The sequence below is a fragment of the Castor canadensis genome, chromosome 1, assembly GCF_047511655.1.
Source record: "Castor canadensis chromosome 1, mCasCan1.hap1v2, whole genome shotgun sequence".
Taxonomy (NCBI): domain Eukaryota; kingdom Metazoa; phylum Chordata; class Mammalia; order Rodentia; family Castoridae; genus Castor; species Castor canadensis.
In genome coordinates, this window is record NC_133386.1 from 150961337 (window position 1) to 150985482 (window position 24146).

At 46.9% G+C, this 24146-nt stretch overlaps 1 protein-coding gene across 1 annotated transcript in view; it reads left to right on the forward strand.

Annotated features, from left to right (window-relative positions):
• Parva (parvin alpha) overlaps nt 1-23648 on the forward strand; it is a 149454-nt gene extending 125806 nt beyond the window's left edge. The window contains exons 7-13 of the mRNA XM_020184050.2: nt 4304-4362; nt 6748-6767; nt 7959-8020; nt 8638-8706; nt 11214-11315; nt 11992-12064; nt 20188-23648. Of these exons, the coding sequence (XP_020039639.2) occupies nt 4304-4362; nt 6748-6767; nt 7959-8020; nt 8638-8706; nt 11214-11315; nt 11992-12064; nt 20188-20264 (462 nt within the window). The 3' untranslated portion in view covers nt 20265-23648. The remainder of the gene's footprint in view (nt 1-4303; nt 4363-6747; nt 6768-7958; nt 8021-8637; nt 8707-11213; nt 11316-11991; nt 12065-20187) is intronic.
• Nucleotides 23649-24146: the final 498 nt, after the last annotated feature.

Sequence of the window (24146 nt, forward strand, 5' to 3'; positions counted from 1 at the left end):
TTGTGATCCATTGAGTGTTCCCTGCCTTACTTTTATGAAAATCTACCCCTCAGAAAGGAAATGGTGCCCCCAAAGCCAGACAAAAGTAAGTGTGCTTAATTTAAGTGATAAAATGAACACGAGATTTGTTGAAAGGTAGCATGGCTTTAGCAGAAGTTGGGTGGTGCTATGGGAAAACGAATCAAGCAGTACAGTAGTGAACTCTGTCCTGAGCATGTGTGGTTTGTCCTCAATCACTGTCTCCTTGGAACCATAGACCTGTGAAAACCAAGGATCTACTGTATAGCTTTGGTGAGGTATGGGCTGTGTCTGTTTGTGAGGTGTGTGTAGTGGGGTCAGAAGGAAATATATGTGTGTGTGTGTACACATGTACATGCATTTGTGTACAGAACTGTGCAGGTTGCCTGGCAAGTCGTGGAGAATCGTTGCTTTTTGACTAATTAAATGATACATGAGTCCTGGGGGGTGCTGCTGTGTGTGCAGGGGACGGAGTGTATACACGAGTATGAGTGAGAGACCCTTACTACCAGTGCCCGGACTGGAAGCACTGCTGCTTCTCCCCCGCCCAGTGAACACAGCTGGGGTCTCGAATCATCTTTTCCAGATTGTTGGATGGAATTTCCATTCACATATGGCTGTGTAATTTCCACAATGAGGGTGTGCTCTCTCCCCATGACTATCTCACTCTGTTCCTAACCCCATTAAATACTCAAATGCAATTTTATTTTCTAAGTTTATGCCCGTTTAGCAAAAGGTCATCATTCTGTTTGCTCGTTTCTGTTCTTTTCCAAATAAACAGGTGATGAGGGCACGCTCCCCATACAAGCAGCTCCCTGGATATCCAGGGCCATGCAGCGTTCTGGAATAGAGACGGAGATGGCAGCTCTGTCATCCCTGGGTGAGGGAAGGCCATGAGGACGGGTAAACTTTGCCCCATCGGGCCAGGCCAGTTTCCAGGACAAAAGGGCTTTGAAGCTGATGTTAACAGGAGGATCAGATGTTAACAGGAGGAGAGGGCTCTGTGCTCCTAACCACCTGATCAGTCAGGTCCTAATGAGAAAGGATTTCTCCCACGCCTTCTGGGTACTTAACGCTGAAGCATCAGGAAGGTAGAATAAGAATATGACACCTTGGCCCTGCCTGCCAGGAGACCAGACTCCAGATAGGAACAGAGAGCTATCAGCAGATGGTGCGAAGAGTGAGGCTGAGACTCAAAGTGCAACTGACTGACAGGCACTCATTGTCCTCATTTATTGAGGTCCTCACCTGCATCAGGCATGGTGCTGGGTGTTTTTTGTGTGCTGTAGATATGTAGGCAGCCCACAGCATTCTGTGACAAGCATCTTGGTGTGAACCCAGGCCATCTTCATTGTCTTATTCTGAGCAGCCAATAATGTGTGAGATCACCTCCTTATACCTTTAAAAACTGTCACTGAGGCGGGAAGGATGAGTAGGTGAGGCACAGAAGATTTGGGGGGTAGTGAAACTATTCTGTACAGTAGTATAGTGGGATATATTTGTTCAGAGCTGTAGAAGGCACAGGGAACCCTAACGTAAATGGTAGCCTTTGAAGGACAGCTATTGGTCACTGCAGGTGTGGCAAGGTGTCTCTAGTGCATAAGGGGGCATTGGAAATCTCTGAACCTTCCTCTTTAATTTTATTGAAAACCTAGAACTACTATTTAAAAAAATAGTTATTTAAAAAATTGTGATTCTTGGAGCAGTTCATGGAAGAACTTTGAAGACTAGATATCACTAAAATTGACTTTCTTTTTGGCAGTACTGAGGTGTGAACTCCAGGCCTCTCACTTGCTAGAGCACTTAATTGCTCTAGCCATGCCCCCAGCCCTTTTTCACTTTAGTTATTTTTTGGATAGGGTCTCACGGTTTTGCTGGGGTTTGGCCTCAGACCTCCATCCTCCCACATAGCTGGGATGACAGGCTTATTGATTGAGATGGGGGTCTCACTAACTTTTGCCAACACTGGCCTCGAACCTTGATCCTCCTCATCTCAGACTCTGAAGTAGCTGGGATTACAGGTGTGAAATTTTTTTTAAAAAACTGAGTAAACATACTGTTATTATATTCATGCATAGCTCTTCCGTTACTGGTGGAGAAAAATACTTTATGCAACCTGACTTCTTGTATCTTCTCCTTTGTGACAGTCCATTCTGATTCTTTGTCCATTAATTTATTGAAGATCTTAGTATTTTTATTACCAGCTTGAGTAAATAGCTATCTACAGAAATAACAAAATATGCTTGTTGGAATTACTACAGACAAGAAAAAATTATAATTGCAGATCTGAGCAGGAAAGAAGAGGCTCCTATTTTGAAACTGGTCACAGCAATCCCACATGTCAGGCCTTAGTTTGAGCTCAATTAGAGGCCATCAAAAGGCTGTTGTTGGTTTAATTTCTCCTGAAGGCCATTTTGTTAGCATGAGGACATGGGAAGAGAGGACGCATTACACTAAGTGGTATCAGTGCATGTCAGGTTTTATGGGGTGTTTTGCTTTATCAAGTGAATTGGCTAAACTCTAGAGAACTCTCTGGGGATAAATAAGGATACAAGTGAGTCGGGGTCCCTGGTAAGGGGCTTTGTAACCTAGATTTCTTTTCTGTCCTATATGAAAGCATTTAATTCTGTATGAACTTGAAGATGAGGTTTAATGTCTGGGAATGGCCTTACAAGACAAGGATCCCACTAGCTCCTGTGAAAATTTGGCATGAATTAGGATAAAGTCGTGATTTATCTTTACCTGATTCCCTTTAAATATCTTTTTTTCCCTTTCTTGAAACCTTTCTTTTTTTTAAGTAACCTTGATAGTCTATTCTTCATCTAATCTAGAGAGACTCGGCTTTATCCAGCTCTGCCTTTCCTTCTGTAAAAGGGGTTTGCAAGGACACTGATATCTGTGGCTGTTGGGAATGTGAGGGACCGTTCTAGAAGTTTGCCCAGAAGGCCTCTTTCAACTGAGTTACTGAGCTCAACAGGCACCCTCTTAATACCTCAGCCTTGGGAAATAAATTTGCTCTGTCGATCACATGCTGACCCAAGTGTCTAGTGCTGACCAAGTAAGGACCTGGTAGAGTGAATCGGCCTCCTGGTGCCCGTCAGAATGTCTCCTGGAACACTAATGCTTCTTCATTGGCCCCAGGCCCACACGGGGGCATAACTTTCTAAAGCACTCAGGAATGCCCAATGATTAATGGCAGCCACCCTCCCAGCAAAGGGCTGCCTGTACACATTTATGCTGTTCAGACTCTGCCTTTGGGCTAGGACCATTCCTCCTCTCCTCCACTATGAAATGACCTCTCTGGTGTCCACCCACCTCCTAACTCTCTTCTAAACTTCCTGCCCCAGGACCCCCTACCCTTGAAAGTCTTCCCTGACAGTCCACCTGCGAGGCTATGCTCCTGTCCTACACCCAGCACTTCCTCCCTGCACTAAGCAGCTGTATCTTCATTGGCCACAGCACCAAGAATGAAAGGATGCCATATTGAGCTAGGATATCAGGCACAAACCAGAGCATTCAGGGGAACCCTTCTCCCATGCCTACTTCCTCATCTGCCTTACTGTAAATTCCTCAAGGCCTGAAGTCAGGACACATTCTCCATGGTATCTGTTCTAACTCTAGTACAGGTCCTTGTACAGAGAAGGCACTGCTTAATGAGATGGAGAAGAAAGAGGAGAAATTGCTGCGAGAGGGGTGACAGGTGATGGACACATGGCTGGCTGGCTTGGGAAGGCTCCAAAGTGTTCAACCTTTTCTCAGAGCAAGCCAGATACCTAAGCAAGGTTCATACTGCTTACTCAAAAGCTCCCATATTTATCAGTTAAAAAAATAAAACAAATAAACAAAAAACCCTCTTCCTGAATTTTCTAAGTTGGCCTGTTCTCCATCCAAACCCCAGTTAAATGTGTTTCTCGACCTCCCTCTGTGGCCCCAGCTGGAGGACAGACACACCCCGGCCTTCATTTCCATTTGTTTTACTGTGGATTACTCCAGAAGGCAAATGGTTTGCTTCCAGCAGAACGTCTTCCAATAAAGAAAGAAAAGCTTTGCCATCCAAGAAACAGCCTACTTGTTTGGACCAAGCACTAATTGCACTTATGTCCTAATGGTATGCTCCAGTCCCCAAAACTCAGGGCCTCTTCCCTTCTAGCATTATCTCCATCTCTGGGAACATTTCTTAAACACCAGTAACTTTTTCAATTTCAGGAATGCTAATCAGTTCTTCTGTATTTTTCTAAAGCATATTTTTCTCTTCTCCTCCCAACACCCCCCGCCCCCATTTCAGAAACGAGAAGGAATCCTCCAGTCTCGGCAAATCCAAGAGGAAATAACTGGTAACACAGAGTATGTCAACACCATTGTTGCCAGCGAGTCTGTAATGGAACACAGATGTTTCTCCGAAATTCATCCATTTGCTGATATTTAGTTTTCATTTATTGGGATTGCAGGAGGGATTAGACTGCAGCCAGTGATGCTAGTTTAGCCTTTTCCATGCATTCAAAACATGCCTCTTGATGTTCAAGGTACAAACTTGGGTGGGGAAGTGGGGAGAGGGGAATTAGCAGTGATTGAAAAATTCTAATTTTGTGGCACTCCAGGAAAAAGTGTGCCCAAAAAAGCCAACCAGCATGAAATCATCATGCCATAAACATGAGGTTGAATTTAAATTGTTAACCTTCAAAAGGACGTTTTCCTTCCTTTTCTGAATCTAATTTATTTGGTCACGAGCCATGACCCAGAAAGCCCCTCTCTGCCTTAGAGTTGTCTTTTAGTTTGTGCTGTTTTTTGTTTGTTTCTTCCGCTTACTTTTAGAAATTAGAAGATTGGGACATTTAAAATGTTTGCCATGGGAACTGGAATTTTTTTCTTAAGGAGAAAGAGCTGTTTGGAGTGTAGGGAGTTTGGGATCATTGGGTAGGTTCTGAGACCTGGACCCACACAAAGCCAGGTAAAGTTAGTATTCAGCCTTTCCTGTGCCCCCAACTTTTCTCTCTGTTCCCCTTGAGTAAGAGTATTGCAGTAGAAAGAACAGGGGCCTCTAAGCCTTGACTGCCTGAACTTCTCTGAGCTCAGTCTCCTCATCTCTGAGCGGGAGGGCCCTTTCCTAACCCAGAGGCCTGCAGAGGGGAAACTGTGCCTTCCTTCCCCTGCCCTATATGGCCATCCTTCTTCTCCTTCTAGTACCAGTAGACCCACAACCTCCAGGACTGTCCTATCTCTAGGAAGTTGCTTCCCACTTCCCAGCTGAGGTCAACAGGGTTTGGGACGCTGCTTGTCTGGACCTTACAGTGCCTATGGCAGGGTATGTTTCATGCCAAGGGAAAGGGCAGAGATGCAGAGATGCCCTTATCAAGGTGCCAGGTTTATGGTCTGTGGAGACTGTTACACAATCTCCATATCACTCCCAGGGCCAGCCTTAGTAGCCAAAGGGTGACATGATCTGCAGGGCACATTACGCCTTGGCACTGAGTGGTGGAAGGCAAAGCTGCCCTGGTCAGGCCTCACGGTCCTGTCTTTACCTCCCACCCGTGCTGACTGCTCTGTGTCTATGGTTTTTGCATTGTGGACAAGAGGAAGATTGACCAGAGAGCAGCATGGCCAGGGAGAAACACCTGAGCCAGGGAGTATGAGGAAGCAGATTCCAAAACAATCTTCCAGCTGTATGCTGTGCTTTCTATGGTCCCTCACTCCCTCTGTGCCATCTCTACCACAAAGACATAAACCGTAGGTGCAGTTCCCAGTGAGAACCCAGTACATTTTTGAAGCACTTTCATACCTACAGGTGTTCATAATAAGCACAGGGAGCAATGATTACGCCCCCCACAGCCCAAGGGCGGTGGAGACTGTGTTAGTCTATCTAAGAGTTACTCTGAGTTCATTAGTCTTCCAGGACACCAGGTGCAAGTGGTCATTTAGCAGGTGATAGGCATACAAGTAGATAAACAAATATCGTAAGAATCATAAGAACCAAAAAGTACCGAGAAATAGTTTTCAGCATTTACTATATACTAGTAATTATGCTAAAATCTTCCTAGATATTAAATGCTCACAACGTCCACTGAGGTATTTAACTTAAGCCTCATTTTAGAGATGAGACCTGGAAGCCAGAGGTTCAGTAGCTTGAGCTCACACAGAAGACAAATGGCTCAGGAGAATTTAAACCTAAGTGATATTTCTCTATAATGCTTAGGATCTTAAGACCTTGCTGCTTCTCTGCTACAAGTGTGGTCCTGGGTCCTACCCCTTCTCTGAGAAAACCTATCCTGGGTCACTGGCAGACATTCTATAATGGGGACATCACAGGGTGGATAGGAAAGAAGCAAAGCGGCCTCCTGGGCAGTTGCCCAGAGTAACCTGGGCAGTGAAACACCCCATCAGTTGTGATGGTGGGGGACCCAAGAATCCTAAGATGCTCTTCTTCAAATCTTCATCCCAAGTCCAGTACTCTTTCTTAACTGCAAGCCATAATGTGATTTATTTAAGACAAAAATGAGTCCTTTAAGCATCACTCTACCAGACTTTGCATTAACAACAATAATCTGTGTAGGAAAGGAGAACTGAGGGCCGAATAAAGTCTCCGTCATCAGAGACAGCACAGGATCCACTGTCAATCAGTGGAAGGAGACTTTGAGCTCCTTGACTAAGGCCAGGCTAGTGGGGGGAGGGAGGGGTTGGCTCCTGTCCACAGGCCTAGGCTCTCACACTGCTATCTTTCTTCTTTTCCTGCAGGGCTCTGTCCGGAAGGCATGGTGAGTGGCATGGATGCTAGTTGCTCTTAGCCTGCTGCCAGGATGTGTCTGCCCCAGCCTGGGAACACAACTGACTGTGTAGGGAGGGACAGCAGTGGTGGCAAGGACACCCTCCAGTCTGCACAGGGCTAACCCCTGCAGGGCAGTGCTGTCCTGTGCATGTTGTGGAAGTAGAGGGAGAAGTGTATGAGTGCACTAGGGGAGCAGCCTCTCCCCTACTCCCTCTTTCCTCATCCCTGAACTCCCATTTCCCAGAATTTTCAACTTGTTTATAAAGTCCAAGAGGGTCAGAGGTCCCCTTCCCAGCAGTCTCAGCTTTCCCATTGATGCACAGTGGAAAAGGTAGGCCTCAAGTCACAAACCCTCCAGCCCCAGGTTGATCTTGGAGCCTGTCCCCATCCCTGTCTTAGATCCCCTCCACCATCTCACCTCCTGGTTCTGAGAACCTGGCAGCTGTAGCAACATAAATCCCTCTGGGGAGTGTAACTTGGATATGTTCAGTTATCCTGATATTTACTCAGAAATATTTCCATCTTGCTAAAAGCAGTGTGCATCAGTAAGGCACAAAGGAGTTGAAAGAGCATAGACACACACATCCTCAACCCTTCATCCACAGGACAAACCTGGGGGAGGCTCATCTTTCAGATGATATTTTATAGAAGGGTAAAGTGAGGCACAAAGGGCTCACAGGGCCTAGATCCCTCAGGAGGAGACGCCCATGTTCTCTATAGAAGACACTAGGCTCTAGAGCTGTTTATCTTAGGTATCCAGTTTTTGAAAATAGGGGGCTGAAATAATTTGCTATTTGGGCAACATTCTACCTCCAGAGAGCTTCAGAAACACTCAACAATGACTGTACCACAATAGAGTGAAACAGAAATAGTGGGAAAGAAGAATCAAGCCTGAGTCAAGCTGCCTGGCAGAGCCCCCACGCACACACACACAAACACACTCTCCACACTCAGGTCCACCCAGTGGCTGATGTGAATAACCAGGGTGGCCACACACAACCAGCCCCAGCTCAGCCCCATCCCATACTCCAGGTTTCCCAGCACAGCCTGTATCCCAAAGCATCTTGATGGGAGCTGGCCAGAGGGCCTGGAAAGCCTGTAGTCTGGAACCTGGATGGGCTGCCCTTCACCACCAGGAACGTGCTGTCTGCACTCCATGTTTCATTTCCCTCTCTTTCAGAACGTGATGCCTTTGATACCTTGTTCGACCATGCTCCAGACAAACTCAATGTAGTGAAAAAGGTGCTGGAGGGAGCCAGGGGGGGTGGGGTGATGCAGAACATTAGGAAAACCTATTCTGCAGTCGGTGTCTCCATCACTGGTGCCTCATCCAGGCGCCTCCCCTCGGGATGCCATCATGTCTTCCCACCCACACTGATCCCAAGCGTTCCCCGCTTCTCACATGGAATTCCCCGTCTCCCTGGGCCCTGGCAGCTGCCCCAAAGTAGAGACTAACAGGAGGGACCCAGGAGGGTCACTTTGTCTCTTGACCCCTTCTTTTTTTTTTTTGTCAAAATCAAATTCTTTTTTTTTTTCCTTTTATCATTTTTACATTTACTTACATGTGTATACATTGTTTGGGCCACCAACCCCCCTCCTCCTTCCGCCCCCACTTCCTCCCTTCTGCTTCCAGGAAGAACCTGTTCTGCCCTCTTATTCTGCGATTTTGTTGAAGAGAAAACATAGGATATAATTGTGACCCATTCTTAATTCCCAGTCCACCCTGCTGCCTCCAGGCTCAGATGCCCCACCCTCATCCTGCTTGTCAGTACTTCCCTGTATCTCCTGGGGCCTTTGTATGGGCTGCCCGTTCTCATGGGGGAGTCTGGGAGTCTCAGTGTCCTATGCGTCTCTTTTAGACACTCATCACTTTCGTGAACAAGCACCTGAATAAACTGAACCTGGAGGTCACAGAACTGGAAACCCAGGTGGGTGACAGCCTAGCACAGGTTGGACGGGACCCTGCCAGACAGGTGCTGATCCATCTGCCCCACCTACGTGGCTAGGAGGACTTTCTCATGGACTCGCAGTTTTCCAGGCTGAGGGGGTGGGGAATGGACTGTATATTCTACCCAGAGAGATAAACTGGATAGAATTTCTCCATGGAGAACAACAGCTCTGCCCTTCTTGGCAGGACAGTGGCAAAGTTTTAAAGAGTGCCAGACAATTGACTTATAGAATGCCCTGGTAGGGCTCAGATGGTGCATTTTCAGTCTCTTTACTCCATAGGGGACACTGTGTGCCTCTCAAGAGGTGGTACTTAGCCCCACCCACATGGTAGTGATTGGGATTGTCGTAATGGTGGCCTCTGGTGGACTTCCTGGCTGAAACCACTGTAGAGTTCTTCTCTGCCTTTTACACTTAATAAATAATCTGTAATGCAATGCTTCCTGACTCCCCACATCCTCTCCTTCTGGGTGAATTTGCAATGTGGCTTTCTTCTGAGTGCACAGGCACCTCCTTTAGCTGTACAGCCTGCTACCGCATCTTGGCTGAGTTCTCCCCATTTAGGTCTGGACTCTGGAGTGAGTTTTGTGTACCCGCTGGGGAAATAAGGAACACTCTGGAAAGTGATGTCTCCCTGAGGGGCTAAGATGGGCTCTGGAGTTTCCCCCTCCTTCCCCCCATCCCACCTCATCTTCAGGAAGTATGCCACACCAGGGAGCACCGCCAGGCACTATGCTCTCTGTCCGCGGGTTTCACCTGACTCCCACCCAGTTGGCAGAACTAGCTGTGGCAGGTAGGGAGCAGTCTGTCTGGCCCTCAGAGCTGTGAGTCACTCTAACCCTAACCCAGGGTCCCTCCTGGGCTCACAGATTGGATTTCTTTTGTTCTCAACCTATCTCAGCCACAACCAGGATGAGACCCAGTTGGCTTCTGTCAGAACAGTGAGTTCCACAAATATTCTGCTATCTGTTCTTCTTCAGCCACATGGGTGGTGTAGGACAAGTTGTGCCCCTAGGTGGTCAGACACTAGAGGAGCTGCAGGTCAGGCCATGCCCAGGGTCTCATACCCTCAGTGAAGGCTGAGGCATAGGCCCTAGCCGGTGACCTGCAAAGTTCAGTGAGCATACACTGTGGTCCCAGGACTCACTCCAGCACCTCAGCCTAATTCTTCTCATCTACCTAGGGTGATTCCAAGAAGCCTGGTCTCTTGTGAATGCCAGCAACTACTGTTTGCCCCCACAAACATGGTGGCCTAGCCTCCTCTGGAAGGTTCTAGAATATCAGGCATGCATCCAACCAGCTGCTATGTCTATGGCTCAGGCCACCTCCACACCTGGACACCAATCCCTACCAATGTGCTTTCACCCCCAAACCCTACTACCTGCCCTGATTGCCCAGGACACTCATTGTGTTTCCTCTCTCTGCACTTAACCCAGGAGCCTCTTGTTCTCTGGACCAAACCCCTCAGCTCTTCTGTCTAAGAAAGGACCAAGCTCCAAGCCTCTTGCCTTGGCCCTCAGCACAGTTCTGCTTGGCCAGCAAGAGCTAGGAAGTCAAGTGCTGATTGTTTTGTTGTCTAGGACAGTAATAGTTTATTGTTAATATTTGTTAAGTGCTGCTTACATGCCCAGCAGGGTTTAGTCCCCCAGAGAGTAGAGACTATCAACCCATTTTGCAGATGAGAAAAATGAGGTGTGGAAAGGTGCAGGTCCCATAGCTAGTAAGCAGTAGGACTGAAACTGGAACCCAGGAGGTCTGGCTCCAGAGCCCACATTTATAACAGCTGCACTGTTGGGCAATGACGAAGGGACATGTGAGAAAGGAGAATGCCAGGCCTATATGACACCACCATTCTATGTTCAAAAGCAAAAGTCACAGGAGTGGTGGCGCATGCTTGTGATTTTAGTACTGAGGATACTAAACAGAAGGATCATGAGTTTGAAGCCAGTTTGGGCTACATAGTGAGATCCTGTTTCCCCCCCCCCCAAAAAAAAAATCCAAGTCTCCCTGCTAGCCTCATGCTGTTCCCCTTGACATCACCTTTCCCTTCTCCCCACCCCCCCCCCACACACACACATACACCGAAGACTCCTCTAATGCCTCCACTAGGCAGGGTGACCTTAGTCTCATAGAGCAGCTGCCACAGTGCCTCCATGTCCTTCTTCCCATGGGGCCCTGAGCTCCTCCTGGGCAGGAGCCACACTTGCCCAACCCTGATCCCCATACTCGGATCAGGAGTTGATGCACAGTCACTGCCCTGTAAATGTTGGATCAGCTTACATTAGGCTATGAACCTGTGGCTCCTGTGTCAGGCCAACCAGACACAGAACAGGCCTGCTAGAGAGCAGAGCTCCCTGACTCAGACCACTGGCCCTTGGTCCCACCAGTAGTCTTCCTGGGAGGCGGCTTTTGAATGGGAAGCATGGGGCCGATGGGGCTTGGCTGGGAGGTTTGGGGACAGTAAGGTCACCTGGCTCTCTCCCCACAGTTTGCAGATGGGGTGTACCTGGTGCTGCTCATGGGGCTCCTGGAAGGCTACTTTGTACCCCTGCATAGCTTCTTCCTGACCCCAGACAGCTTTGAACAGAAGGTAAGGGAAGGGGTACTGGGGGAAGCCCATAGCCCACATCACCTACTCTGGGGCTGGTCAGGTACATGGCTAAGTTGCCCCTCTGCTGGGTCTGCAGTGGCTGGAAGCAGGGACCCGCTCTAATGGGAAGCTGAGCTGAGAAGGAGCTACCTGCAGACCCTGCCCTCCCTTCCTCTACAGTCTGGCCCTGCCCCCTAGCCATATGCTACTGTTGGTGCACAGCCAGCCTCATCTCTCCCCACAGGTGACAGGGAAGGTGGCTGCAGGGTCAGTCAGCCCTGAGGCCCATGGCTAGCCTGGTTCTGATAGCGCCTTGTAGGCCGTCACATCCTACTCACTAGACAGAGGCATTTGGCCCAAAATAGAGACTCTGCTTTGCCTCTTAAACATGTCTAACCATCTTCCAAATATGTGCACGGATATCCCCAATTTTGACATCCTGGCAGTTGACACAGAACACAGTGGGACAGGATGAGCACAGCTCTAGTAGCAGGCTGGGGTCTGCAAGCCCACCCTCTCTATGACCTGGCCACTGCCGTGCAGGCTTCTCCCTCAGATGAGCCCAGCCTCTGCCCTGCTGGCTACAATGCTGGGCTACCGCACTGCCCAGGGGCAGCTCCCAGGTTCCCAGGGTCTAGGAGTGTGCGTGACACACACATTGCCTCTCTTTTGCCAGGTCTTGAACGTCTCCTTTGCCTTTGAGCTCATGCAAGATGGAGGGTTGGAAAAGCCAAAACCACGGCCAGAAGGTACTTTACCCTTTCCCAGTCTGGAACAACCGTGAGACCTCAGTTTGGGGGGGTTGGGTTGTAAATACAGTCCCTCAGTATCCATGAAAGATTGGTTCCAAGATAACTGCACACACACCCAGACATGCAGATAATAAAATCAAGGATGTTTAAGTTCCCCACAGAATAACACGAGTACCCACGAGTCTGTGATTGCAAGGACACCATCAGTGAAGAAAACCACAGGTGCTCGGGAGACGTAGAGTTCAGTGCTGTACTGTGGATGCTTGATTCATTTTTCCCATAACTCCACCAGTTTCTGCTAAAGACTTGCCACCTTTCAATAAGTCTAAAATTTTCACTGCATTGTATAAATTAAGCACATTAACTTTTACCTTGCTTTTGGTACCATTTTGTTTTGAGGGAGGCAGATTTTCACCACATTAAGTGCAGGGAAACATTCAGCAGACCTCATCTCCTGAGCTGCACAATGCATATGGGGGAAACTTAAAAATTTTTTTTTATTTTTGTAATTTCTTTTGATTGTTTTATTTAATTAATTTTGACTGGACATGGTCAAAACTGCATGGAATGAATCTGCAAATAAGGCAGGCTTACTGTGCACATAGCCTATGCACATTGGGCACTTTAAATCACCTCTTACTTACAACTCTGATTTACACTTTAAATCACCTCTTGATTACTTAACAATACGTACTACAGTGTAAACACCATGTGACCGTGTTGAGCTGTACGGTTGAGGGGATAGTGACAGAAGAAAATCCATAGGTGTTCGGTATAAGTGTAGTTGGGGTTTGAATTTTTTCAAGCCACAGTTGGTTGAATCCACGGATGTGGAATGCATGGATGTGGAACCCACAGATGCAGAGGGCTAACTGAATAAGACTGGGGGAAAATACAAAAGGAACAAAACACCCTGGCAGCCATCGTGCTCACACGTGGGCACACGTGTACGTCTGTGAGTAGGAGGGACATTTCTCTCAGTCGTCTTCTTGGTCCAGGCATTTGTTTTCTGCCACTTTCTGAGTGCGATATTCCATTTCACCAGCGCTCGTGAGTCAGCATTGTGTTACAGATAATGTCTATCTGTGTCAAACTGGAACGCTGAGAAGGCAGGTTGTGGGCCCTCAAGCTTGCACTTGAAGGCAAGGGGACAAGCAGAGGTTGTGTGCTTTGACAGCCCATTGCTGCCTCTGCTCCCAGCTCTTCCATCCAAACCTCCACACAGTGGGCTGCGGACTGGTCTAGTCAACCTTAGACCCTCAAGGTCATGACATACCAAGATTATGCCTGCCCTCAAGTATCCTGCTGCCAAGCAGGGAGGTGGAAAGTCACCCAAGTAGAATGATAGTCATGATAAAGGCCAAGGAAGGGCTACAACTAAGAGGCTATGGATCCAGACAGAGGAGGTGCCTCTTCTGTCTGGGTACAGTGAGGAACAGTGGGATGGAAATGACAATCAGGCTAAACCGGGAGGGCCTTGGTATTTGGACATTAGGATGCAGGAGTGAGTCAAAGTCCTATCTAGGGAATGGACACCCTGGCTCATGACTCACTGCAGAACTCAGTAACACAGCACTAGCTGACAACGCTCAACTCATTATTCCCATTCATTCCCACCAATTCCTCAGTCCCCTCGAAGGGAGGACCTCCAGCATGGCTGGCATCCCCTTGGGGCTCTGGGGAGGCATTTCTCGCCATCCTAATGCATTAGGAATGGACTCTGTGTCCCATGGGCAGAGAGTGAGCCCCTGCTTCTGGATAGGAGAGGCAGCAGGACATTTTGGCCCTCCTTCCTGCTGCGGTGCTTTTGAACTGCTTCATATGGAACCTCCTGCTTACGGATTGAAATACTCCTTCTGATGTTTGGGTGTTCGGGCATTTGTTTCCCTCAGGACAGATATTCTCCCAAAGTCAGTCCATGTATAAGAACATTTCAGTATGTAGATGACATTTCTTGTGCAATTATTGAACTGCTTAATATGAAACTTCCCGAGATGTGAGTGGAAAATCACATCTGTGTTGTTTGTTGTTGCACTGGGCACCGTGCCCATGCTGAAAATTTCCAGTGCGTAAAGGAGAACTGAAATGGTGCTTTGTGAGAGTCACTTTGTGAATAGTGCACACCAGCACTTGCTCTTGTTTCTGTGTGGTTTCATAGAGAATGCGGCAGACTTTATGGGTGACTCTTTTAAGAGTGCCTCTGAATGACAGTGGCTATGGTGGAGTCATTTTTCATAGCAAAATGTTCTTAAGGTCAGGAAAATTCATTCTCAGCTGGGCTGCCTGACCTCAGAGCCCGGCTGACCTCAAAATCCCTTGGAATCTGCATCTCAGATGACCCCTGCTGCTCAGGCTTCATGACCTTTCAGTCCTCTGGTGTCAGTCAAGGATGAGTATGAAGTTCACAGCTAGGGGAGCAGTTGAAATACTGGCATGAGTCTGGTGGTTTTTTGTTTTGGGATACACATTTTCAAATGCACATACCTCCCCATTCTCACCGTTCAAGTAAACTCAGGATCAAAGGTGGGGTCTCAGAAGAAATGGGCCAGGATTGAAACCTGTATGGTAGCCAGCAGGATAGCCAGCAGGATGAGGAATAGCTACAGTGGAAGGTGTGTGATAGCTGGGACCAGATTCAATAAGCAAAGCTAGAGAGCCAGCAAGTGATGGCAGTTTAGAGCCAGGGACTCAGTTTACCTGGGAGAGGACTTAGTCCACATCTGGTAAGGTGGACACTGCCCAGCCCCCTTCTCCATGTCACTGGGTACACAGCCAACAGTGGCAAAGAACTTCAGTAAGGTAGCATAGATGTGGAGCAACAGGATCTGGGTGGAAATTGGCATGGGCTCTTTGAAACCTTACATGGCAAAAGGAACTTTGCAGATGTTAAATTTACAATCTTGAGATTATCCTAGATAAGCTAAGTAGTCCCAGTGTAATCACAAGGGTCCTTATCAGGACACAGGGAGTCAAGAGTGTCCTTGTGATGTACTACAAGAAAGGCTCACCCAGCCATCTCTGTCTTCAAAGACGGAAGAGGGCTATGAGCTGAAGAATGCCGGCAGCATGTAGAAGCCAAAAATCAAGGATTCTGCACTAAAACCACAGAAGGAATGTACCTAGCTGGCACCTTGATTTTATCTCAGAGAAACTGATTTTGGACCTCTAGAGCTGTGAAATAATAAGTTTGTATTGCTCTAGGCCACCAAATTTGTGATCATTTGTTACAGTGGTAATAGGTTAGTGCAACCCTTGACCCCACAATTCACAGATATGCCTGACGAAAATGCCAAGAGACACCTGTCATAGAATCCTTATGCATTGATGATGAAGATGTAAATCGGTACAGCCACTGTGGAAAAAAGTATGGAGGTTCTCAAAAAATTAATTAAAAATAGAACTACTATGAGATCCAGCAATCCCACTGCTAGGTATATACCATAGGAGCTGAAATCAGTATGCTGAAAAGATACCTGCACTCCTGTGCTCACTTCACTATTCACAATAGCCAAGAAATGAAAGCAACATTTGTATCCAATAGTGGATAACTAGATAAAGAAAATGTGGCACGTATATACTGCGGAATACTAGTTAGCCATAAAAAGGATGAAATCCTATTATTTGTGACAACATGGGTAGACCTAGAAGACATTATATTAAGTGAAATAAGCCAGACACAGAAAGACAAACACCACATGATCTCACTCATGTGGAATCCAAAAAAGTTGATCTCGTAGAAATTGAGAATAGGACAGTGGTTACCAGAAGCTAAGAAGAGTAGTGGGAGGAGAGGGGGAGGCTGGTCATCAAGTACAAAGCCACAGTCAGAGGAGGAATAATTTCTGATGTTCTGTTGCACAGTAGGGTGAATATAGTCAACAATATGTATTGTGTATCTCTAAATAACTAGAAGAGGATTCTGAATGTTTTCATCACAAAGAAATGTGATGGATGTTTTCATATCAACATTTCAGGTGATTTACTAATTACCTTGATTTGACCATTACACAGTAATACGTGAATGGAAACATTACATTGTACCCCGTAGATATGTACAGTCGTTATGTGTCAATAAATTTTTTTTAATTTAAAAAGGAGAATGTACCCATGATACCCTAAACTTGGGTGGTTATTAGATAGAGTAAGAGTCACCAATCCAGCTATTTCTCCTAGCATGGCTTTAGGTCTTATTTGTGTCTCCCAGCCAGGGAGACAGCCTCTGCTGGTGGGCTCTAGCCTGGAGTTCCATAGTCCTGTCTGCTCCCAGAGAGGGGTCCTGGGCCAGCACACAGAGGCAATCAGCAGTGCTGATTAGCAACTGCTAATCGCACTATTTATTAGGCTAGGGTTTTAAGTAGGCTCTGTTTATGTAGGATGGAGTCACAGTACATTCCCGGAAACCCACAGCCCTCTCCTGAGATAGCTTAGTCTCTCCATGGTCTGCTAATCTGCCTGGGACTATCTGGGTGGCCAACCAGTTGGCTTTCTTGATAAGCACAAATGATAAGCAGTGTCTCTTGACCATGGTAGCAGTGATGCTGGTGAAAAACCAACTCAGACTTCCCAAAGTGGGGCTTAGTCTATGTGAATGGTGACCCCTGGAGTACCCCTGCAGTGTACATACTGCATAGCTGTTCATAAAAACTCTGTTAATGAGCAAAAAAAATGGGGAAGTGGAAGGAAACTACTATTTAAAGTAGTATAGTTCAGGTATTTTTTTTTAATAAAGGTTTTACCCACCAGGCATGATGGGGCCCTGCTGGTAATCTCAGCAGTTGACTGAGGCAGGAAAATCTTAGAGTTCAAGACCAGCCTGGGTTATATAGCAAGAATCTATCAAAAATAAATAAATAAACAAAATAGGCAGGGGGTATCGCCCAATTTTACCAGAGAGAAAATTGACTCAGAGAAGCTAAGTGGCTACCAGAGTAATGCGGTTATTGTAGTGGCTTCAAACCTTAGTGGACATTAAAATTAAATACAATGGTCAATTTGAGATGTTCCCCCATATTAAGCATCATCTTTAGCAACCGCAGAACTCACCTGTCTTTAGAAAGGGCATCTCTATCTGTCATTCCTCAGCCCTAACTCCCCCTTTGCAACCTGTGCCCCGTGCTCTCACCTCTTTTCTGCCCATTCTGTTCTCAACGCTGCTCCACTGTTCATGGCTTTGCTGTCCCCACACCCACCTGCTGAGGCTACATTCTCTGGGAACTCTTTCCAGTCCTTTACCTCGTCACCATCTTGGAAGCAGGTGACCCTGTTGTCCACTCCATCCTTCTAGAAGTTTCTTCCTTGGCCCCCAGGACTCTGTGCAGCCATTCATTCATGTATCTATGAGTACCTGGGAGGGTCTGTACATGCCAGCTACTAGGCTATCCAGCAAACAAAATGGACTCTTTGCTCAAGGGACTTAGGTCCAAGGCAGATACAGACACTAACCAAATAGGCACACACATTACAATACAGGCAGAACAGCAACCGATTCTACACAGGCAGAGCGTGGGGCTCTGAGGACATAAACAGGGTGTCAGCATCCAGGCCCATGTGTGGAAGACTCCCTAGGGAGGTGGTGCTGTGAGCTAAGTCCGTGGGAAGAAGAATCTAGATGTGGCAACCATAGGGCAGAAGCTTGAGCAGCGTGGGGACACAGTGAAGAAAGTGTGAATAGGGATGCATGTGGCATGAAACGAGACTGGAAAGGTCAGCTGGTCAGGTTACACCAGGTAAAGCCATAATTTAGGATTTAGGGCCTTATCTTAAGTGAAATGGCTGTGAGCTCCAAGGGGTACCGTTTATGTTAGAGTCCATGATAATAGAGTTATGCAGTACACATCCTGCACAACTGTACCTGGACGCCTAGTGGTCTGGCTCTAGTAGATAGAATGGATTGGAAAGGGTAAGAGGAGCCCAGTTAGGAGCCTGCTACAGTGGTCCCAGAGTCACTCTGCCTTCTCTTTCACACTCATTCCCTTGGCAAGTTCACCACTGCCCCCCTCTGCCTTTCTAGCAATTCCCCCCATGAGTAACACTTGACACGAAGCAGGAATCAGGCCAGAGGGCAGTGCTGCCCCTGGCAGAAGGTGATTCAGGGTGAGACTCTTGGCTTGGCATAAACAGGGTAAGATGGCAGGGCTCAGCCACCAGCCAGGGCCCAGGAGGGAGACTCCAAAATATGGACACACCCACATGGGAACAGGAAAGAAAACTGCGAGCTCCAGGCCTCTCAGGAGATCCTGTGAGTCTGTGCTCTGTGAAGAGCTTAGAATGAGCCTGGGCCCAGCTGGGACAGAGCAGATTTGTCTGGCACCAGGATGGGATCGAGGTGGGGGAAGCCTAAGGAGGTTCCCAGCCTGGACCCTCGGCTTTCAGCTCCATCAGTGTTCATCTTTAGGCCTCAGGGCCTCTGGCTGTAGCAGTCATAGCCCCGAGAGAGCCAAGGCCAAGGCTAGGGAACCACCATCTAGCCTGCCAGAGCCCCTGACCACCCAGTCTGCCTGGTCTTGAAGGAACCTTGCTCCTGGGACTAGGGCATGGCCAGAGCCCTGCCTTCTTTCCCAGTGGTTCAATGCTACCTCTTCCACCTTTGAATCCCAGATGAGCTGTTATCTTGTCTTAGATCACTTACTTCATCTGACCTCCTGCACAATTATACTTTTAAGTACCATTTTTATTGTGAAAACACCACATGCACAGATTAGTGAAATATCAGATGAGCCACCAGGCCACCACCACCTAGGTGGAGGACAAGAGTAATGCCTGAGCCCTTTCTGAACATAATCCTCTCCCCTCCCTAAAAGTGACCACTGTCCTGACCTTCATAGTCATCAGGGTTTGGAGTTTTCTTGTTCTGCTTTTCCTTATAATTTTACTACCTAAGTGTGCATTCCTAAATAGTACACAGAGTTCCTCTTTTTTTATTTGTTCACTCTAATTCTTTAAAGAATGGCTTACTAAGGAAATGAGAGCCGAGAGAGGCCTTGTACAGGGAAGGAGAAAGTTAGATAGCTGGTAGAGCTTAGAGGAGCTGCCAGAGAAGGTGGTGACCAGTAAATGGATGGATGGATGGATAGGTGGATAGATGGATGGGTGGATAGATGGATGGGTGGATAGGTGGGTAGATAGGTTGATGGATGGATGGGCAAATGGGTGGGTGGGTGGATGGATGGATGGATGGATGGGTGGGTGGATGGGTTGAGTGGATAGATGGGTTGATCGATGGATGGGCAAATGGGTGGATGGATGGATGGGCTGGTAGTTGGGTGGATGGGTATATGGATAGATGGATGGACAGATGGGTGGATGGAAGCAAGAAGGGAGAGAGGGGTGTGCAAAAGGTATCGAGCAGCCTGGCTGCTGCCATGTTCCAGCCTCTAGCCTACAAAATCATCTGAGCTCCACAATGGGAAATTCCAAACATTTCAGGATTCAGTCCCCAGCCAACTATCCACAAGGGCCCCTGCCCACTTCTTAACCTGCAAACTCTTCTTGCTTTACGAAAAGAAGGAGAGAAGTGGTTGTCTGGAGATTCAAGAACTTTCTGGAACTCACCTGAAAATACATTTCAACTCCCACTACCCTCAGTGCCATAGCCATCTGCCCTGCTCTCTCCTTAATGTGAAGCTGACTTCCTGAGTCCTCCATGGAAGGCCCATGCCTGTTGGGGTCCTGGTCCTTTTAGGGGCCTCTTGTGAGAGATATGCTGCTGGGCCTAACTCTGCACCTGAGCCCTGCTGCAGCCCAGGCATCCCTTTCTTACACACACAGTTGGCACTGTAGTGAAGGCAAAGGCAAAGGGAGGAAGGCCCTGGAGGATCAGGCAAAGGCCAGCATCCCCCTCACCTAGAGATGCTGTTTCCATGGTGGAGCGTGCATACACTGGGGCCTGCCTTATTTCACAGGTGATAGCCTGGTGCCCATCCCATCCCCCTCACCACCCACATACACTAAATTTTTCTCACTGTACACCCAATCCATCTTCCATGCCCACCTGAGCCTGGTGGCATGAGCCAAACCCAAGCCATACTGGGCCCCATGGGGATGAGTGGTGGAAAGAGACAATGAAGCTAACTCAGAGCAGGTAGCCCACTGAGGTAGCTGGTATTTCATTTTCTCTGCAGATATTGTCAACTGTGACCTGAAGTCCACGCTGCGAGTGCTGTACAACCTCTTTACCAAGTATCGAAATGTGGAGTGAGGGCTGGAACCCCTGCAGCCCAGCTGCTCTCACTGAAGGCAAACTGAACAGCCTCCGGACCTCCTTGCCCTGCTTGTCCCTATCTCCTACTCTGTGCTCTCCCACAAGCCCAGCATCAGCCCAGACATAGTGGGAATTAACATCAGAAAGGAAATACCAGTAATTCAGTGGGCTGACCCACATCTCCCAGGCCCTGAGGTAACCTGGGAAAAGTGTCCTATCCAGGTGCAGGTTCAGGTTCCCCTCTTCAAAGAACGAGAGAGTCCCCAGAATATGTACCTAAAGATCACAGTTACCAGTGATGAGTATCAATGATGCCAGGCACTGCACTCAGGGCTCTGTCATACTCAAGTTCATTAACCATCACAACTCCACAGAAGTACATGTCCCCTTTATAGATGAGGAAACTGAGTCTCAGAGATCGGATGACTTGCCAGAAGTTGGTATTTGTTTTACTTTTTTTGTTTTTTTAATACAGGGTCTCACTGTGTAGCCAAAGCTGGCCTCATACTCAGGATCCTCCTGCCTCAGCCTCCCAAATGCTGAGATTATAGGTGTACACCTCCACACCCAGCTTGTTTTTCCTCTTTGAACAACCTGGTTGTTAATAACAAGTCAGTTACACTCCATTCTTTGCACACCCTAGGTAAGTGCTTTACCACTTGAGTCACAACTCCACCACTACTCTTTGCGCATTCTACAGTGTATATGTGCACACATTGCCCAAGCACACCTGTGGCCTCAAAGACAGAAAGCACTGATCTCGCTGCTGGGGCAGGCTAGGTCAGGGCTTGGTGATTCACACTGAAATTGGCAATTAATTGTGTGTGTGTGTGTGTGTGTGTGTGTGTGTGTGTATGTGTGTGTGTGTATGGCAGGAGTCATGTCCTCAGAATCCTTTGTGTAAATGAAAATTACTCTTAATTCCTTCAGATTTATAATAACCCCATACTCTGGTTTCAGGGTGACATTTGGGAAGGATTCTGTTTAGAATTAATGGAGTGGCACATTTTGCAGCCTTTTTGCTTGATTGCATGTAATGGAAATGCCCTATATTTTCCTGCAAAATAAGTACTCAATTTCATTATCGCTAGGCAAACGTACAATATACTCAGGCACAGCAGAGAGCTGGGTGCAGGCCCATGTGAGCATCACTTGGGAAGTAGGGCTCTTCAACAGGGACCCTTGAACTTTAAAGAAAGGAACTCCTTTTTGCGTTCTAATTGATCATTTAGACCATTCTGGCTAAGTCTGCCCACATGCAATTACCGGCTAATTCAGGCGAGGAAAAATGTAAGTCATTTAGACCAAAGCCGAGCAGTTTCCTTGCGTGGGTGACTCGAGGGCTTGTGGTTACTTGTATCTCTTCTATGTGAACCCAACTTTGAGTTGTAGAGCTGTACTTCTGCCAGCATGCTGCTAAGTCCTATAGAAAAAGAAGGGGCTTAGGAGAGGGGTGGGGTTGCAAGACCTAAGGGAACAAGACCACCATGCAGGGGAAAGTTTTTGCACTTAACAAACGTATAGGAAATACCCTCAGACACAGAGAGGTGTGGCTTGTGGTACTTAACACTGTGCCCTTAAATTGACCAAGGCTTTGAGATAATCACCTGTGCTGGTATCATATCTTCATTATACAATTTTCATAAATATGTCAGACGCAGTTCTCACACCTACAGTCCCACCTATCTGGGTGGCAGAGACCAGGAGGATCATGGTTCAAGTCCAGCCCAGGCAAAAGTTATCAAGACCTTCATCTCTACAAACAAACTGGGAGTGCTGGTGCACACCTGTCATCCCCGTTACATAGGAAGTGGAGGTAAAAGGATCACAGTCAAGGCCAGCCCAGGCAAAAAACATGGGACCCTATCTGAAAAATTACTAAAGCAAGAGAAAAGCTAGGGCTATGGCTCAAGTGGTAGAGTGCCTGCCTAGCAAGTTCTAAGCCCCAAGTCCAAACTCCAGTCCCCACCTACAAAAAAACCCAGAATTTTTGTAAATATGCAAGATAGACATGACCCTGTGTCATATTCTCCAGAAATGGGACTACCTTGTTACTATATTAGGCACATTGTGCAAAACCCATCTCTGTTGAGGAGTTCACTGACCTGTTTCTGTACCACCCAAAGTTAGGTCTCCCACTAGCCCGTTTCTTACTGTACTGTCTGTCTGGAGCAACTCAGAATCCCAAACATTTAAATACCTGCAGATTTCTTTGGATATTTTGCTCCTAAGGAAGAATCGTTACTTAGAAAAATGAGCATTTAAGATGGAAAGACAATGTCTGTCTTGTGTGGATTTATGTACAAGAAAACAATTCCTTTTTACACAATTAATGAAATACCATATTTTTGTTAGGAAACACTGACCAGTATAATGTTCCTGTTGCTTTTAAATTCCTGGTAGTGAATCAAGATAAACACTTGCTTGGTCTCCTGAAGTGGGATGAAATAAGAGGCATGCTTCATTTAAACTTGCTCTGCTGTATGAGTTGTGTCTCCTTTTTTGTCATTTTTTTCCCTGATATTTAAGCTGCAAGTGAACAAGTGCCCTTATTAAGTAAGTGTTCTCCTTTTTGTGTTTTTACATATCTACACTATGAAACACACCAGGACACTTGGAAAGGTTTTAAATAACAAGTCTAATATATCAGAAAATCATGTTTCAGAACTAAGGTCTTGCCTCAGCCCAGAATCTCAGGCTTGGGACTGGTTTTATAATCCCATCGTCTCACTGAGATGTTTTCTTGTAGATTCGGGGACCTCCTACTTGACATGACTATGTTTTAAAGGAGGAAAGGGCATCAGAATAATAAGTATATCAAACTTAGACTTTATCTCCTGGAAGGGAGGAAGGGGAAGAGAGTGGAGAGGGGAGAGAGAGAGAAAAAACTGAGACAAGAATCAAGTCTTGAGTTGGGGGTATAACCTAGCTGGGAGAGCACTCTCCTAGCAAACTCAGGAGCTCGAGGCCCTTGGGTTCATCCACAGCACTGCAACATAGAAAAGAAAAGGAACCAGTCTCCGTTAGATCACTGAGTGATTTTTCTCCTTTTTTCTAAGTTTAAGTTCATTGTTATTTGTAATAGTTAATACATGATTAGTACAAAATTCAAAAAGCACGAATAGGTGTCTACTGAAAGTCCTAAGTCTCCATCTCTCTCTCCTCCCCCAGCAGCCACGGCCCTCTGTGCAAGCAGCTGTTTGGAGCCATTTCTTGTGCATGCTTCTAGAGATTCTCCAAGCAGATAAAGGCCTACCATACATAGAAAATGTATGTGTAAATAGCACATTATACGTAGTGCCATACACATTACTTTTTCCACTTGCTGTTGAATCTTGGAGACTGTCTTACATGGGATATTAAACTAACACTTAAGCCTTGGAGACTGTTTTACATATTTTAAAAATGAATTTCTCTAGTCTGTTTGAGCTCCAAAAGGAAAGACCTCCCCAAAGGAGGAAAAACTGTGTCCACAGTGTGGTACAGGGGTACAGGGTGGGGAGCCTTGGGCAGCCTTTGGGCATCTTCATGCATTTTTTTCTTAAATTTTTTTTAAACCCTCTTTTCAAACATTCTGGTAAATAGTATGTGATTCTTTGTTCTTGTTCTAGGAATCAAACCCAGGGTCTTGCACATGCTAAACATTCACCCTCCCATTCAGCTTCACACCCAACCCAGCTTATGTGATTTGATTAAGTTTCATTTTTGCTACTAGCTCTAATAATTTGCAATCGACTAAGAAGGCATTATAAATGGTACTGAGTACCTTACAAGATTGTGCTCAGAAGTCCGAATGCCAACCACATAGTGCTTGTCTGCTGTGGTAAAAGGCTCCACTTTCTTATGCAGAGTCGACATTTCCAAAGCCTGGAAGAAGGC